The sequence below is a fragment of the Pristis pectinata genome, chromosome 12 (genome assembly GCF_009764475.1).
Source record: "Pristis pectinata isolate sPriPec2 chromosome 12, sPriPec2.1.pri, whole genome shotgun sequence".
Lineage (NCBI taxonomy): Eukaryota > Metazoa > Chordata > Chondrichthyes > Rhinopristiformes > Pristidae > Pristis > Pristis pectinata.
The window spans coordinates 1548697-1563590 of NC_067416.1; the positions used below are offsets into that span (position 1 = coordinate 1548697).

The following is a 14894-nucleotide window of genomic DNA, read 5'->3' on the forward strand; positions in this document are numbered from 1 at the left end:
ACCTGAAGAACTGCAGTGTTTCAAGAAAGGTGGCCACCTCCATCCTCTCAAGGGCAACTAGGAAGGGGAATAAATGATACCCAGAGCCCAAGAATCCAGGTAACAGAATATTAGAGCAGATCCATCTGGTAAAAAACAGTTCACCTCAGAAATGCAGCAGAGTTAGTACCCAGCTGAACCTCACCTTCATCAACTTCTGGTGTTTGGTTCCCAGGACAGAATGATAGGAGAGATTGGGGCTAGGGGAATGGAAGTTCTTGAAGAGATTGGAAGGATGGACAGGGTGAATTTCTACAAATTGCAGAAGGCAGAGGCTGCAGGTTAACGCTGATGATGTGGAATGGACAACATTCATCAGCTGTCCAGGGAACTGGCAACAGACACAGACAGACTGGCTCGCTGTGTCTGGTGGGGTCCAGCAAGCTTGTGTGTTGGGGGCTGCGACTGCTCACAGCATTGGGATAGAGGGCAGGTTGCTGACACAGGTTGTAAACAGAGTTGACGAATCAGATTTCCCTGAGAAATGAAGGTAATTTCCACAACACACCAGGAAATTCAGGGCTCCTGTGCAAATGCAGATGTGCCTGGAGGTGACATCCTGGCTGCACTCCTCATGGAACCCATGACAGAACCCAGTCTCCCAGCACCAACCCAGTGGTACCATTCCAATGGAGAGCAGTGGCAGCTGGGAGCAGGGCAAACTCAGGAACGTTACATCCGTTTGAATTAATTAAGTGAATTTAAGTAAATTTAATTGTTTTCATGAGCTTTCTATTGCTTATGTTTAATTTTCAAATAACTATTCAACCTTTGTAATGGCACATTTAATTTTAATGGTTCTACAGGTCTGTGAATGTCAAAGAGGTTCTGAACTTTGGGGACATTTCAAAATACAATGATTGGAGCTTGGCTCGAGAAATGGCATTGATGTTTGTCAAGTATTAATTTTAAATCTGGAATTGAGGAGAGTTTAGTTGACCAGGTAACTGGAGATAGGTCAAGATCTGCCGTTGAACTGAGGAACAGGTTTGAGGGACTGAGTGAATTCCTCCCATTTCTACATTCTTACTAGCACCTACCCCACCCACTCACACGCACACCATTAGTAATTCAGCTCACTGAATGGGTCACCGATAGCAGCCATTGGGAATGAACCCACTCAAAGGGACATTGGCAAACGCCAGCTGAAACCAAAGGAAAGCAAGAACAAGATCGAGTAATTATTTGGGTGAGACCAGCAGACTTTATTATAACCCATTGCTTCATCCAAGTCAATTACTGTTGTCTCCTGGTGGCTACGGTTTAGTCCTCAGTAATAGTCATCGGGATCGGAATAATCATCTGCCACTGCTTGGGCTTGCCTCCACCGAGTGTCTGCCTCACCCAGCTGATCTGAAAGAGAAATGGGGAGCGATGGCTGACGGGAATGAGGAACACTCCACTCCAGAGAAGCTGGGGGTGGGGTGGGGGTGATTGGAGCCTAAGTAAAGAGCTAGAGTCTGGGTTGGCATACTGATGGGAATAGGGGGCTGCATGGGTTGACTACAGGTCATAATCTGACTGACGGATGGAGCCAGCTTGAAGGGCTGGATGGCCTCCTGTCACTTGGCTGAAGATGGGGGGGGGGGGGGGGGGGGGGGGGGGGGAGGAGTACATGTGACCCGAATAGAGCTCCAGTTTGCCAGCCTGATCCCAGGATAGTTCACCTGATCTCACCTGGAGACTGGGATACACCTGATGTCCTTGGGAAGCAGCAGCCGGCCCCACTCTGCCCTCCTGTGGCCAGGACATGGTGGGGCGGGATGTCGCTGGGTTATGAGGTCATGGAATGAGCCCAATAATGATCCCCACTCTCTCCCCACTGCCCTTTCAAATACTGGACCACAGAAAGAGTGGTTCCACCAGACCTTTAGAGAAGGGATGGGGCACCGGCACGATGGGCTGAATGGCCTCCTTCCATGCTGCCCCATTGTGGAAGGGGATGTGGGCTTGAAGCACTGTTCCCCCTTGGTTCCCCCGGACCCTCACTCACCTGGTGAGATGACCGTGAGACTGGCAGCTGCCGAGACCTCTCCCAGTTTGTTCCGAGCGCAGCAGTGGTACGTTCCCGAATCAGAGCTGTGGATCCCCTGGATCTGCAGCCAGCCCGTCACTTCATATTTCAACGGGCCTCCTCGAAACTGTGGTAAAACACAAACAGACCCATGCTGGAGGGTCACCTGGACGGGTCGCTGTCAATGACTGCTGGGGGGGGGGGGGGGTTGGTGTGGCTAGGGAGGGTTAAGCACCCCTGGCGTTCACTGACGGCTCTGGCTTTGCATTGGACTCCATTCCCTGAGTTATTCCTGACCACCGCCCACATCGTCCAAAGGCTGGGAACCATTTGCTGTTTCCATTGGAGTCATCCTGCTCACAGCTGGTTCTCCAGACAGGTCCATCCTTCCCAAGGCCCACCCTGCACCCCAGCCTCCCATCACACCTCCAGCCTGTCCCCAACTGCCCTCCCCACTGTGCCCCTCCCAGCCCACTCTCCCCACCACACCCACAGGTCACCGGGAGGCTACTTCCCCACTCTCTGCAAGTCCCCCAAGACTGGGAAGCCCTAGGATCAGCAGATGGGGCAGTAGACCCCACCCCAGGGCCAGGTCCTGTGTCCTGGGAATCCTTAAACCCCTGGACCTGAACTCAGATGCATGATGGTGAAACCAAACAAGTGCAATGAGTTTATAAAACCTTCAAAGTAGCTGCACACACACAACCTTGTCATCACCAACAAGTCTGGCCTGATGCCCAACCAATGAGCCATGGGCAGAGTTTCCATTTCTGGTTGTTAGGGAATGTCCCTACCCTGCTGTGGCAGACTGGAAGCATTTACCAGTGCTGTGGAGGTGAGGTACCTGCACAGAGATATGGGGGTCGTCTCCCGGCAGGAAGGTCTCCAGCCCCTCCTTCCGCCACTCGATGGCAGCCATTGGGTAAGCGAAGATCTCACAGCCAAAAATGACATCCTCTCCAGTGGTATTCCACACGCTGAACGGAGGGGAGATGATCTGTGGAACTGAGACAAGAAGAGCCACATAACACAGCCCGGACAGAGAGCCTGGCTACTTGGGAGGATGCGAGGACTGAAGAGGTGATGGGCTTGAAGAACCCCTTACACAATAGCCCATTGGATGGACTCGCTGGACAGACATTAAAGCGACCAGGCCGAGAGAGATTCAAGCCCAGCACTCCTCCAGGGAATTAATCCAGCCCCATTCCTGCTCTACTGATGTGTGGAGAATGTGGTCATGGTGGTAAGAACATCAAAAGGGATCGGGACACAGGATACTTGGAGCCAAGACACAGGTCAGGCATGAGGTAACCGAATGGGAGAGCAGATTTGCAGGCCGAATGGCCTTCGGCAGTTGAGGAGTGTGGAATGAAAGTGAAGCGAAGCTGGATAACTGGAGCAGGGAGAAGGGAATGGGGGGCAGGGAGCAGGGGGGCAAGGGAGTGGGGGGCAGGGATCAGGGGAGTGGGGGGCAGGGAGCGGGGGGCAGGGAACGGGGGCAGGGAGCAGGGGATGGGGGATGGGGGGAGGAGAGCGATGGGGGGAGTGGGGTGGATAGTGATGTCCGAACTATAACGTCAAATCTAGCGTACGGGTCGACCTTCTGCAATCATCACCGGGGGCTGAAGAAAAGGAGAAGTGGGAGGTTGACACAAACCCCAGTGTTTCTAAAATAAATTTACACTTGTTAAAAGTCAAGGCGAAACTTCCCAGATGCTTGTTGATATCCGTCTCTTCAGTTACTAACGGGGTTTCAGAGCTTGATCTGATTTCATTGGTGACACATGAAGGGCAAAGGAATTTTAAACTCAAGTGAGGGGATTTCCTAAAACCAAAGTCCAGAAAGGAGGCGGGGGTGGGGAGAGCAACTTACCCGCCCACTATGACAGTGCTGGGAGAGAGCAGGGCTCGGGCATTGGGAGGGTGGGGTGCGTGTACCAGCCTCTCACTGCCCATCACTGGTGTCTGTGCCAGCAGGACAGAGCTACAGACCCCAGGTACCACACACACCCCCCCCGCTCCCCACCCCCAGTCCTCTCCCTCCATTCTGACAACACATTGGAAAATCTGCTTTCCTCTTTTCTCACCCGCTCCGAATCGCTGGAACGCTGCCCAAGCTCCTGGAGACTACACTCGGAATCTGGCCCTCTGCAGCCTGGAATCTGTTAAGATGATCTCGAGCTGTGGGAGGCCATGGCTGGGATTGTGCCATTTCCCTCCATTAGAAACACTTGTCAAACTGATGAACTCTCGAAAGAATATCGTTAAAAGCTCATTACGGATGGAAAAGCAACAGCTGGGAAATTGCTTAGGAAAGGGAGCTGGGGGGGGGAATTATTTATGTCTGAATCACAGTGACCATCCCTTCCATCTTAAACTAAAAGATCTGTGTTTAACAACACCTACCTCCCCTGGTAACAGTCTGACCCAACAAATGGCTGGCAGAGGACCTAACCCGTGCCCAGCCTCAGCAGCTCGTGGGGAGGGGAAGGGGAGCTCCAGATTCCCTTGCCCTTCGAGCTTCCCAAATCCCCCCGAATGGTGGCTCTGATGCTGAGGTTTGTCTCTTTGTCCTGGGCTGACCCCAACAGGGACAGGTGTCTCTCTCTCTCTCTCCTTTCACCTGACCAGCCCCAAAACACCACCTTGGGTGCCCGGGAATCTCCACCTCTCATGGGAGTGAGCCCAGTCTCTGAGTAATTCACACCTTTCCAACCCCGGGGTGAATCTGTACCCAGCTGACCCTTGTGGAGTGGGCTTGAGTGGGAGGTGGTCTTTCTAGAATGGTTCCAGCACACAAGGCCATTCAGCCCATTGAGGTGATGCTGCCTTCCTGCACTAAGTCAGACAGTCCCATTCCCCTGCTCCTCCCACAGCTCCACATTGGAAGCCTCTGCCAGCAGTGAGCTCCTGTAACTTTTACCTAGAACCATAAATCATACAGCCCAACATTAACTCTTCGTATTCCACACCCTGGAGGTAAAAACTGACGTTCCTCCTTTATGTACTTTAATTATTTTTTTCTGCCTGTCAACCAACTTTTAGAGACATTTGTGGCTGAACTCCAATCTCCCCACTCACGCCTCTTTCCCACTGACAGTGGTGCACAGACCCAGAGACCTGGGTTCGATCCTGACCTCCGGCGCTGTCTGTGTGGAATTTGCATGTTCTCCCTGTGACCACGTGGGTTTCCCCCGGGAGGTAGATAAATGTTTGAAAGATCAGGGGATTGGGGGCAAAGGGGAACTGGGACAGAAGAGCAGATGAGGCATGGAGCAGATCAGCCGAGATCACATTGAACGGTGGCACAGGCTTGAGGGGCTGAGTGGCCTACTCCTGCTCCTATTTTCCTGAGGAACTCAGGAGGTCAGGCAGCATCTGTGGAAGCAGAGGGATGGTCGACAGTTCAGATCCAGACCTTGAATCAGGACTGAGAGTGTAGAGGGGAGATAGCCAGTGTAACGAGGTGAGGGTGAGGGGTGAGGGGTGAGGTGGAGCTGGCAGGTGATAGGTGATCCCTGAATGTGGTGTCACAGTGTCACTGAATATGGTGAAGAAGGTGTCTGGCACACTGGCCTTCATCAGTCAGGGCACTGAGTACAGAAGTTGGGATGTTATGTTGCAGTTGTATAAGGTGTTGGTGAGGCCACACTCAGAATTTTCCCTGCTATGGGAAAGATGCCATTATGCTGGAAAGAGTGTAGAGGAGATTTACGAGGATGTAGCTGGGACTCAAGGAACTGAGTTATGGAGGGAGGTTGAGACTTATTCATTGGTGTGTAGGAGGCTGAGGGGTGACCTTATAGAGGTGTATAAAATCATGAGGGGCATAGACAGGGTGAATGCACTCAGTCTTTTTCCCAGAGTTGGGGAATCAAGAACTAGAAGTGAGAGGGGAGAGGTCTAATACGGACCTGAGGGGCAACATTTTCACCCAGAGGGTGGTCAGTATGTGGAACGAGCTGCCAGAGGAAGTGGTTGAGGTAGGTACAATGACAATATTTAAAAGACTCTTGGACAGGTACATGGATGGGAAAGGTTTAGAGAGAAATGGGCCAAACGCGGGCAAAGGGGACTAGCTTGGATGGGCACCTGGTCAGCACGGACCGGTTGGGCCGAAGGGCCTGTTTCTGTGCTGTCTGACTCTATGACTGTATTTTCCTGTGTTCATGTGGTGTGCTGGTGGATATTGGCCCCGAGCAGACAGGAGTTGCCCCTGCCACTGACTCCCCACCCCCTCCTACCTGCCTCACAGGGCCCCTGGTGCGCCAGGGTGAGGTTGGCTGTCTGGTTGGCACTGGCTGCCTCCTGGAACCGGCAGATGTGAGGGTAGGTCTGGCCGTTGGAGCCACACACAGCCCGGCTGGAGCAGCACACACACTGGGGCTCGGGAATCTCCCCCTCCCTCAGGCCGGACAGCTCCAGCCGACATTCCAGGTTCTCCCCACACTGCCCATAGAAGTGGTTGGTGTTGTCCAGGTCACACAGCTGCCCCTCGATGTTAGCACACTCCCAGCAGCAGCCACAGGGGTCCCTGACTATCCCAGCCAGGCAGCCCCGGGGAGGGGCACACAGCCCCACATCACAGCCCGGGCAACCCGTGCCCTCGTCCAGCAACGTCCGCCACCCTGGGGGGACGTCGCCCACGGATCCCACGGCGATCCCCTGAGACCCCAGGGGGGTCCCGCTTATGACAAGGAGAAGGATCAGACTAATGAGAGCGGAGAGAGCTGACTTCATCGTCTCTGCCTGGATCTGGTCCACAGAGCAGACTCATTCCCTGGAATCTCACTGGTTTTCCCAGGAATAACAGCTCACTCAGACCCAGCTCATTATTCCCACAGCTCGGCACCTGAAACACAGGAAAATGCAAATGGCGAGAGTTATACAGCCATCCAAGATCAGGACAACCCACCGTCTCTGCCAACTACACCCTCTCCAATACACCCAGCACTTGCCAATTCATTCATTGAATCTGTTCCTCTCCCCCCACTGTCCCCACCTGCCCTCCCCACCTCCCTCCCGTGATTCCAGGCTCCACCTTCCTCTCCCATCAGATCCCACCATCTGCAGCCCTCTGTCACCCCCACCTCTCACCTCCCAGCCTCTGTCACCATCCCCACCCCCCCTCCTCCATCTGCCTATCACCCCCTCACCTGGATCCACCCATCACCTGCCAGCTCTTGCTCCAGCCCTTCCCCTCACCTCTTTATACCAGCCCTCTCCCCTCCATATTTCAGTCCAGATGAAGAGTCTCGACCTGAAATGTCGACTGTCCATTTCCCTCACTCACTGAGTTCCTCCAGCATCTTACCTGTTGCCCTGTGAATGAATTGCCCATCTCTATCTGCCCATGAGCAGGTGGGGGTGAGCCCCCTTCTCAAGCCACCTCCTGGCAAAGGAGCTCCCACAGTGCTGCTGGGGAGGGAGTTCCAGGGTTTGGACCCCGTGATGACGAAGGAACGACGAGATATCCCCAAGTCAGTACGGTGTGGGACTCTGAAGGGAACCTGCTTGTGGTGGTGCTCCCGTCCTTCCTGGCTGCTGGATGCTGTGTGCCTGGGATGTGATTCGGAGCATCGAGGGTGTCCTGTCCCCAGCTCACAGCCTCCCACCGTTGGACCCTGCAAAGCCCGCTGTCCAGAGACCATCCTCGTGGATGGCGTGTGCTGGTGGTGTATTTCTTCTGCTGGGGACACTGCCTTCAGGACAACACACAGCTCCCAGGTGGGACGTGGTGTCCTGAACTCCCCCGCTAGGGGAGGGAGGTGTCACTGCTGGGGGGGGCTGGACAAAGGGATGGAGCGGTCGGTGGAGGAGGAAGCTGCTCGTCACTGGGGGTCCTGGCCTCTGGCCGTCCTGTCATTGAGAGGGCCCGTGGGTGGGGGGCCACCCCAGCTGGACTGGAATTGGTTATTGGACCCAGGTGCCATGTAACACAAGCCAGCTCGCAGAAGCGCACCCCGTGCCTCTCTACATCACATGATGCATTCGTGCACAGACTGTTCCCGCACACCCTCACCCTCGCCAGCCGTCCATGCACAGCGAGAGGGCCCGTTCTGCCTTCCGATAGTGAGGGGGAGTCCCCAGTGGTGGTCTGTCCATGTGGGAGGCCTCTCCCTTTACGTCGGGGACCTGGGTGAGAGTGTTCATGTGCAGCAGGTTGGTAAGTTGGTTCATGGACTCCCAGGATGCCTGTGGCCCAGAGGAGTCTGTGTTCCTTGTAAATACCGAGTGCGAGAGGGCGCAGCCCCCGTTAGAGTGCCTGAAGGGGTTTCTCCTCAAGTTCCAGCTGTGCTTCAGCCCCACGCCCCTGGTGTGGGGGGGGGTGGGGGGTTGGGTGAGTCGGTTGGGGGAACCTCCTCGTCAGTCCAGGCATCAGGGGTTCCACCCGAGCCGACTGCCTGCCCCTCCTCCGAGGATACATCCATGCCCGAGTGTCCCTCGAGAGGGAGCACGTGCTGTCCACAGACTCTCTGGAGGCCTTCTGGGACCTGTGGGGGCTGCAGGAGCTGGAGTGTGTCCTGGACACAGCTGGTTCCAAATTTAATTTGAATTTGAATTTGAATTGTGTGCACTGTACGTTCTGATTGGAATTATATGCACATTGCAAATATGTAAATATAGCTTTCTTAAAAAAGTCTGAGCAGGAGTCACGGGGGTTGGAAACGTGACACCTGAAATGTATTCTCCACACTTGTGCCCAATCCCTTGGGAAGGACTGTCGGAATGCTGAGTATCAGGATCAGGAGGGAGTGTGGAGGGAGCCCTTGGCAAAAGCTGCAACATTTTTCCAACGAAAGCTTCTGTCAGTGTAATGGAGACTTGAAACACATTGTTGAAAAGAATGATGTCAGTGTTGGTCTCCAGAGAGTCGCCAAATAAAAGGAATCCAGGACTCCAGTGCCTGAAGCAAGAGCGAGAGTATGGGCTGGGGGATAGAGAGAGACTGAAAGATAGAGAGAGAGGGATAGAGAGAGACTGAGAGAGAGAGAGAGAGAGACTGAGAGACAGAGAGAGAGAGAGAGACTGAGAGAGAGAGACTGAGAGAGAGAGACAGGGAGAGAGAGACAGGGAGAGAGAGACAGGGAGAGAGAGAGAGACAGGGAGAGAGAGAGAGACAGGGAGAGAGAGACAGAAAGAGAGGTGGGGGGAGGCAGAGGAAGGCAGGGAGAGGGACAAAGAGGGGGGAGGGGGGCACAGTGAATCACACTTTCTGAGGTACCCCAGAGTTGGAAATGTGATTGGAGGGATCCCTGCACAGAGTTCCAGGGAAGAGGAGCACAGGTCAGGAGCGATTCCTTCATTCCGAAAGCTTTAGAGGAGAGGCAGTCAGGAGCTGGGACTAATTTGGAGAGGGGTGGAAGGGTGGATGTTTGAGGGGAGGAGGTGATGGTAGTTTTGAGGTAGGGGAGTCAGTACCTGGGGAGAGACTGTTAACAATATCAGGTGATGAGATCGGTGGGCTGGAAGGAGCTTTGTGCAGTCAGCCGTTGGGTGAGAACAGGAGTTGTGATGCCCCCAACGGTGACCACCTGCTTTTCTCCATGGATGCTGCCTGGCCTGCTGAGTTCCTCCAGCATCATCGTGTTTCTCATCTAGATTCCAGCATCTGCAGCCCTTTGTTTCTCTAGGAATATCTCCCCACCCTGAGAAATCACAGGAAGGGTTTCTGATTATTTAGTCAATTCACTAGAGACACAGACCCCTCCCCATCTCTCTCCACCCCACCTTTGTCCAGCTCTCTCTCTCATCCCTTCTGTTGGTCCCTCTGCTCCCACTTTCTCTGACTGTCCACTCCTGTCCATTCCCACCCCTCACACCCCTACCACCCTCCCTCCAGCTTTGCCCTTCACTCTCTAACCCATTGCAACTTCTGGTCTCAGAATCTCTCTCCCCTGCTCTCCCTCTCCCCCGACACCACTCTCCCCCCATCCCCCACTCTCCCTCCCACCCCCTACCCCCGCTCTCCCTGAGAGGTGGGGGGAGTCCCCAGCACTGGTGGGGTTGGGAGGGGGAGAGTCCCCAGCACTGGGAGGGGGATGGGGGGAGGGGTTAGTCCCCAGTGCTGGGGGGATGGGGACGGTGGGGAGGGAGGAGTCCCCAGCACTGGGGGATGGAGGCGGAGTTTCCCACTCTCAGTTTTGGTGGGATGGGTGTTGGGTGTGGAGGAAGTTTCCAGCTACCAGGTGGGCCATGCCTTGCCACCTGGCCTGCTCCCTGACCAGGCCTGTCCTACTGTGTGGTGATCAGAAGTGCTGTCAGACCCTGGGCCACTGACGGGGACGGGCAAGGTGTCCACCCTCATACTGCCACATGAATCCAGACAGGCAGGTGAAATCAATGCCCATGGATAAATGTATCGCATTTTCACCTTCACCTCCACCTCCTCATATCCCCCACCTTCACATCCCAGCCCACTCAGCACCTCCACAACTCCTCAGACCATCACTTCTTTTTCTAACCTCCCTTCCCACTGACTCCCACCACCCATTCCTGCGGCACTCTCCATTGTTTCAGGTGATCAGAATCCCAATTTCCCCATTCCTACCCCTGCTCATTTAGCCTTCCCTAGGGATCATGCTCCACCCCTCTATCCCAGGATTAAGCAGAGAGAGGAGTGGGATGGGATCATTGCCCTATGAGGGTGACTTGGACCGGAGGTCCCCTGGACAACGTTACCTGCCCCAGATCTCCGTGACCTGAAGTCAGCGAGGGGTCGGACGTGGCTGGGGGATGGGTCATCCCATGCACACAGTTCCCTGAAGTCCCCAGTGAGTACTGAATACGGAACTGGGGAGGGGAGGGGGGGGCGGTTTGGAGCAGGTAAGGCAGAGGTGAGGGGGAAACAGGGGAGAGAGAGGGGCTCGGGGAAGGGGGCACGGTGGTCGCAGGAGGCTGAGTTCTCGGTCCCTGGGAAGTCCGTCGCTGACTCTGCAGTTAGCACCGAATGCAGCACCGACGCTCCCCGAGAGTCGCCCCGTCAGCAGCAGCACTGAGCTCAAGTTGCCATGACCTCAGACCGCACCCGCTCGTTCACTGGGAGTTGTGCGATGCTGTCGGTGTCTCACTCACCCGTCTCAGAACGCTCCTTGGTTTAACGTCGACCTCAAACATCAACTCTCTCCTTCCACACGTGTCTGACCCGCTGAGTGTTTCCGGCACTTTCTGGGGTCTTTTGCACTTTTGAATTAAGCCTTCCTCCTGTTTGTACAGAGGGTGTTCAGGGATAAAGACAGTCACCGTGTCCGTCTGTCGCTGTGTCTGTTACTGTGTCTCCCCTTGGGAGGGAGGGAGGAGGGAGGGGAGGGAGAGAGAGAAGGAGGGAGAGAGGGGAGAGAGGGAGGGAGAGAGGGGAGAGAGGGAGGGGGAGAGGGGAGAGGGAGGGGGAGAGGGGAGAGAGAGGGGGAGAGGGGAGAGAGGGAGGGGGAGAGGGGAGAGAGGGAGGGGGAGAGGGGGGGAGAGAGGGAGGGAGGGGGAGGGAGAGAGGGGGAGGGAGAGAGGGACGGAGGGGAGAGATGGAGGGACAGAGAGAGGGAGAGAGACTGAAAGATGATAGAGATGGAGAAAATAGATGGGAAATGAAATGATAAGTTTGAGAGAGAACGGGGGGGGGGGCACAGACACAACGTGAGACAGTCAGGGTCAAGGTCAGGGTCAGGGTGAAGGTTCCACCAAAGGTCTGGGAGCAGGAGGTGCAGGTGAATGAGGGTGGTCTGTCGGTCCGCCACCGGCTGTGTCTCCCCTTTTCCGTCTGCCCGTCCCCGACCTCGCCCGCCCGTCTCCCTCTCTCGGCATTTGTCTGTCTCTGCCTCCCACCGCCCCTTCGCCCCCCTCTTTCTCTCCCTCGCCCCCACCATCTGTCCCTTTCCCTCCCTCCCTCTCCCTCTTTTCCTCTCCCTCCCTCTCTCACACCCTCCCCCTTCCTCCCCACTCCTCTCCCCCCTCCCGTCTCTCCCCCCTCCCGTCTCTACCCCCTCCCTCTCCCTCCCTACCGTCTCTCCCTCCCTCCACACCACCTCCCCGACCATCTCTCTGCCCCTGTAACATCGCTCGGTTTCACTCTCTAGATTCAGTGAACGGCAGACACGGAGGTTGGGGGGGGGGGGTGGTGGTGACGCCGGTCGGTCTCCGCTCCGGTTTGGGGGTGACTCCGGCGGGAGCCGGAGCGGGACTGGCGGCGCATCGACCGGTCTCTGCCCGGATCCGCTCCCTACCTCCGCCGGCTGCTCTCCCGCAATCGCCGGATCCGCAGTGAGGGCTCGGCGGGGCGAACAGCCCGTCACACGCTCAGCCGGAGCTGCATCATCCGCTCGCTCGGTCTCTGGCGCAAGTGACCGGACCCCAGATCCAGCCAACACTGAAGGAGCAAACCACCTGTCCCCTAAATCACTGCCCAGGCGGCGGAGCTTCGCTCCCCACCCCTCCCCTCCCTCCCCACCCCTCCCTCCCTCACCCTCTTCACCCCTCCCTCTCCCTCCATACCCCTCCCCCTCCCTCTCCCCCTCTCCCTCCATACCCCTCCCCCTCCCTCTCCCCCTCTCCCCACTCCTCCCTCTCCTTCCCCTCTCTCTCCACCCTTCCCCTCCCCCTCCCTCCCTCCCCTCCCTCTGGTCGCTCTCTCCCCTCTCCCTCCCCATCACCCAGAACCCTCCAGACCACCCCACTGACTGGAGAGAGGCTTCAGACGTCCTGAGATGTGAGCGACTGCAGTTGGAACAATATTCTCCATCTCCCGGTCTCTCCCACCATCACACCCCTGCCCTCCTCACTGCACTCTCTTGACCCCTCACTCTTCCTTGCCATCTGTTTCCTGGTTAATATTGAAAATCAAAACAACTGCAGATGTTGGAAATCTGTATTAATAACAGAAAAGGCTGGAAACACTCATTGGATCAGACAGCATCTGTGGAGTGGGGAACAGAGTCAATGAGACCCTTCCTCAGAACAGTGAAAATCAGAAAAATTGATATTCCTCAGTTAGTTTTCCAGCTCGTTTTTCTACTTTGCCCAATCCTTGTCTCTGGGTCTGTCCACCACTGAGTCACTTTGTGTACCTCTTGGTCTAGTCCTCCTTTCTCTCACTTCAACCTATAATATATTAATATATCTTGAACGGTAGTATGATAACATGAATATTGGACCTCACAATCTACCTCATCATGGCCCTTGCACCTTATTGTCTGCCTGAACTGCACCTTCTCTGTAGCTGTGACACTTTATTCTGCATTCTGCTATTGTTTTCACTTGTACTACCTCAATGCACTGATGTGATGAAATGATCTGTATGGATGGCATGCAACACAAAGTTTTTCACTGGACCCCAGTACATGTGACAATAATAAACCAATTTACCAATTGGCACAACCCTAATCACTACAGTACAGCAACACTAGGACCACTTTTACCACTTTCCACTACAATGGACCTTTTCTTTTGTTCTAATTATGTTCTTTCTTGCATAATTTTGTATACTTTATCTCTAATTTATGTTTTTCTTGTGAATGTTGTGTCTCTAATGCTGTACCTGTGCACACATGTACCTGTGCATGTGACAATAAACTTGACTTTGAATAGTCTTTGCAAACTCTCCCTCCTCATCCTTTCCATGGTGAATCTCCATGGTTCTGAGATGGGGACTGTCCATGTGAACATGCCACCCCACCCCACAGCAGAGTGCTGGAGGTCATCTGTCACTGCCCAGTGGCCATGTAATCCACATCAGCTACCCACCACTCATCCCATTGCTGGGGCTTCCGGGACTGCCAGGAAAATGGCGACAAATCACAGGCTCACTCCAGTGTGGGTGAGATGGATTTCTTCCGGGGATCCAGTCTGCAAGTAACTGGAGCCACAGTATACAGGGAGTTCTGTGCTCAGAAGCAATGAGCCCTGTTAAGTGAATAGGAAGAGGTTTGGTCCATTTGAATTGCATCCGTTGGGAGTGAATGGGAAGGGGTGCAGTCTGTCGGGATTGTGTCCAGTGGGAATGAATGGGAAAAGGTGCTGTCCATTGGGAATTTTTCCAGTGGGAGAGAATGGGAAGGGCAGACAGCACATAGCCCCATTCTCAGTGGGCTGCACCTTGGTATGACGTGCTCCATTATTGGGTGGGGCTAGGGTCCGGTGGCTCAGACAGTGAGGGAATTTGATACAGAATTGACTTCAAAGCAGTTGAGGATGAAGCTGATCCGCTCAGACAGCATATAAAATGAATTCATGGACTCAGGATGTTTGCAGCAACAGTGAGATGTAGCCAGGAACCTCCCACTGGCTGTCCTGCCAAGTGCCTGCAGCTCATTGCAAATGAGTTCCCTTGTCCTCCACTGTGTTTGTCTCTGTCTCTGGGCAGAGGAGCAACTTGCCCAAGAGCAGCACAAAGAACTCTGCCCAATTCCTGTCAGAGGCGAGATCTTAGACTCTCTCCTTCCCGTTCACCCATCATTCCTCGTCTCTGCCCCTCGCTCACTCTGTCTCTCTAAATCTCTCTCCTGTCTCTCTCTGTCTCTTTTTCTCTCTTCCTCTGTCTCTTTCTTTCTGCCCCTCTTTCACTCTCTCTCTGTGCGTCTCTCTCTCTCTCTACCCTTCTCTCACTCCCTGCTCTGTGTCCCTCTCTCACACACCCTCTGTTACCACCCCCCTCCACTCCACAACCACCGCCTCACCATCCCCTCTCTCCACGACATGCAGTGGATTTAAATGGTGGTGGAAGTGAGAGGCAGGGGGTCTGCTGAACACCACAGCCTCTGGTTAGACCACACTCGGTGCTGAGTGCTGAGTTCCGGTCTCCACATTACAGAAGGGTTACTGAGGCACCAGAGGGGGTGCAAAAAACATCGCT

General features: G+C 54.8%; 1 protein-coding gene across 2 annotated transcripts; it reads right to left on the minus strand.

Annotated features, from left to right (window-relative positions):
* Positions 1-1220: 1220 nt before the first annotated feature.
* Positions 1221-12447, minus strand: LOC127576782 (kazal-type serine protease inhibitor domain-containing protein 1-like). 2 transcript variants are annotated; one of them, XM_052027519.1, is made up of 6 exons: positions 12271-12447; positions 11129-11257; positions 6298-6905; positions 2898-3058; positions 2033-2180; positions 1221-1392 (listed from the first exon to the last, which is right to left on the minus strand). In XM_052027519.1, exons 3-6 carry the CDS (start codon positions 6791-6793, stop codon positions 1310-1312), a joined length of 888 nt encoding a protein of 295 aa, XP_051883479.1. In that variant the 5' UTR covers positions 6794-6905; positions 11129-11257; positions 12271-12447; the 3' UTR covers positions 1221-1309. The 2 variants fall into 2 exon arrangements, with proteins under 2 accessions (XP_051883479.1, XP_051883478.1); XM_052027518.1 differs by lacking the exon at positions 11129-11257 and having other exon boundaries at positions 12271-12446.
* Between the last annotated feature and the right edge of the window lie 2447 nt (positions 12448-14894).

What these genes read in the sequence shown, in the direction of transcription:
- LOC127576782 (XM_052027519.1), bottom strand. Translation starts at nt 6,793, where the DNA reads ATGAAGTCAGCTCTCTCCGCTCTCATTAGTCTGATCCTTCTCCTTGTC. An exon ending in CCAGGGGCCCTGTGAGGCAG is followed by an intron (nt 3,059 to 6,297) that starts GTAGGAGGGGGT and finishes TTCTTGTCTCAG; the next exon opens with TTCCACAGATCATCTCCCCT. An exon ending in TCTCACGGTCATCTCACCAG is followed by an intron (nt 1,393 to 2,032) that starts GTGAGTGAGGGT and finishes TTTCTCTTTCAG; the next exon opens with ATCAGCTGGGTGAGGCAGAC.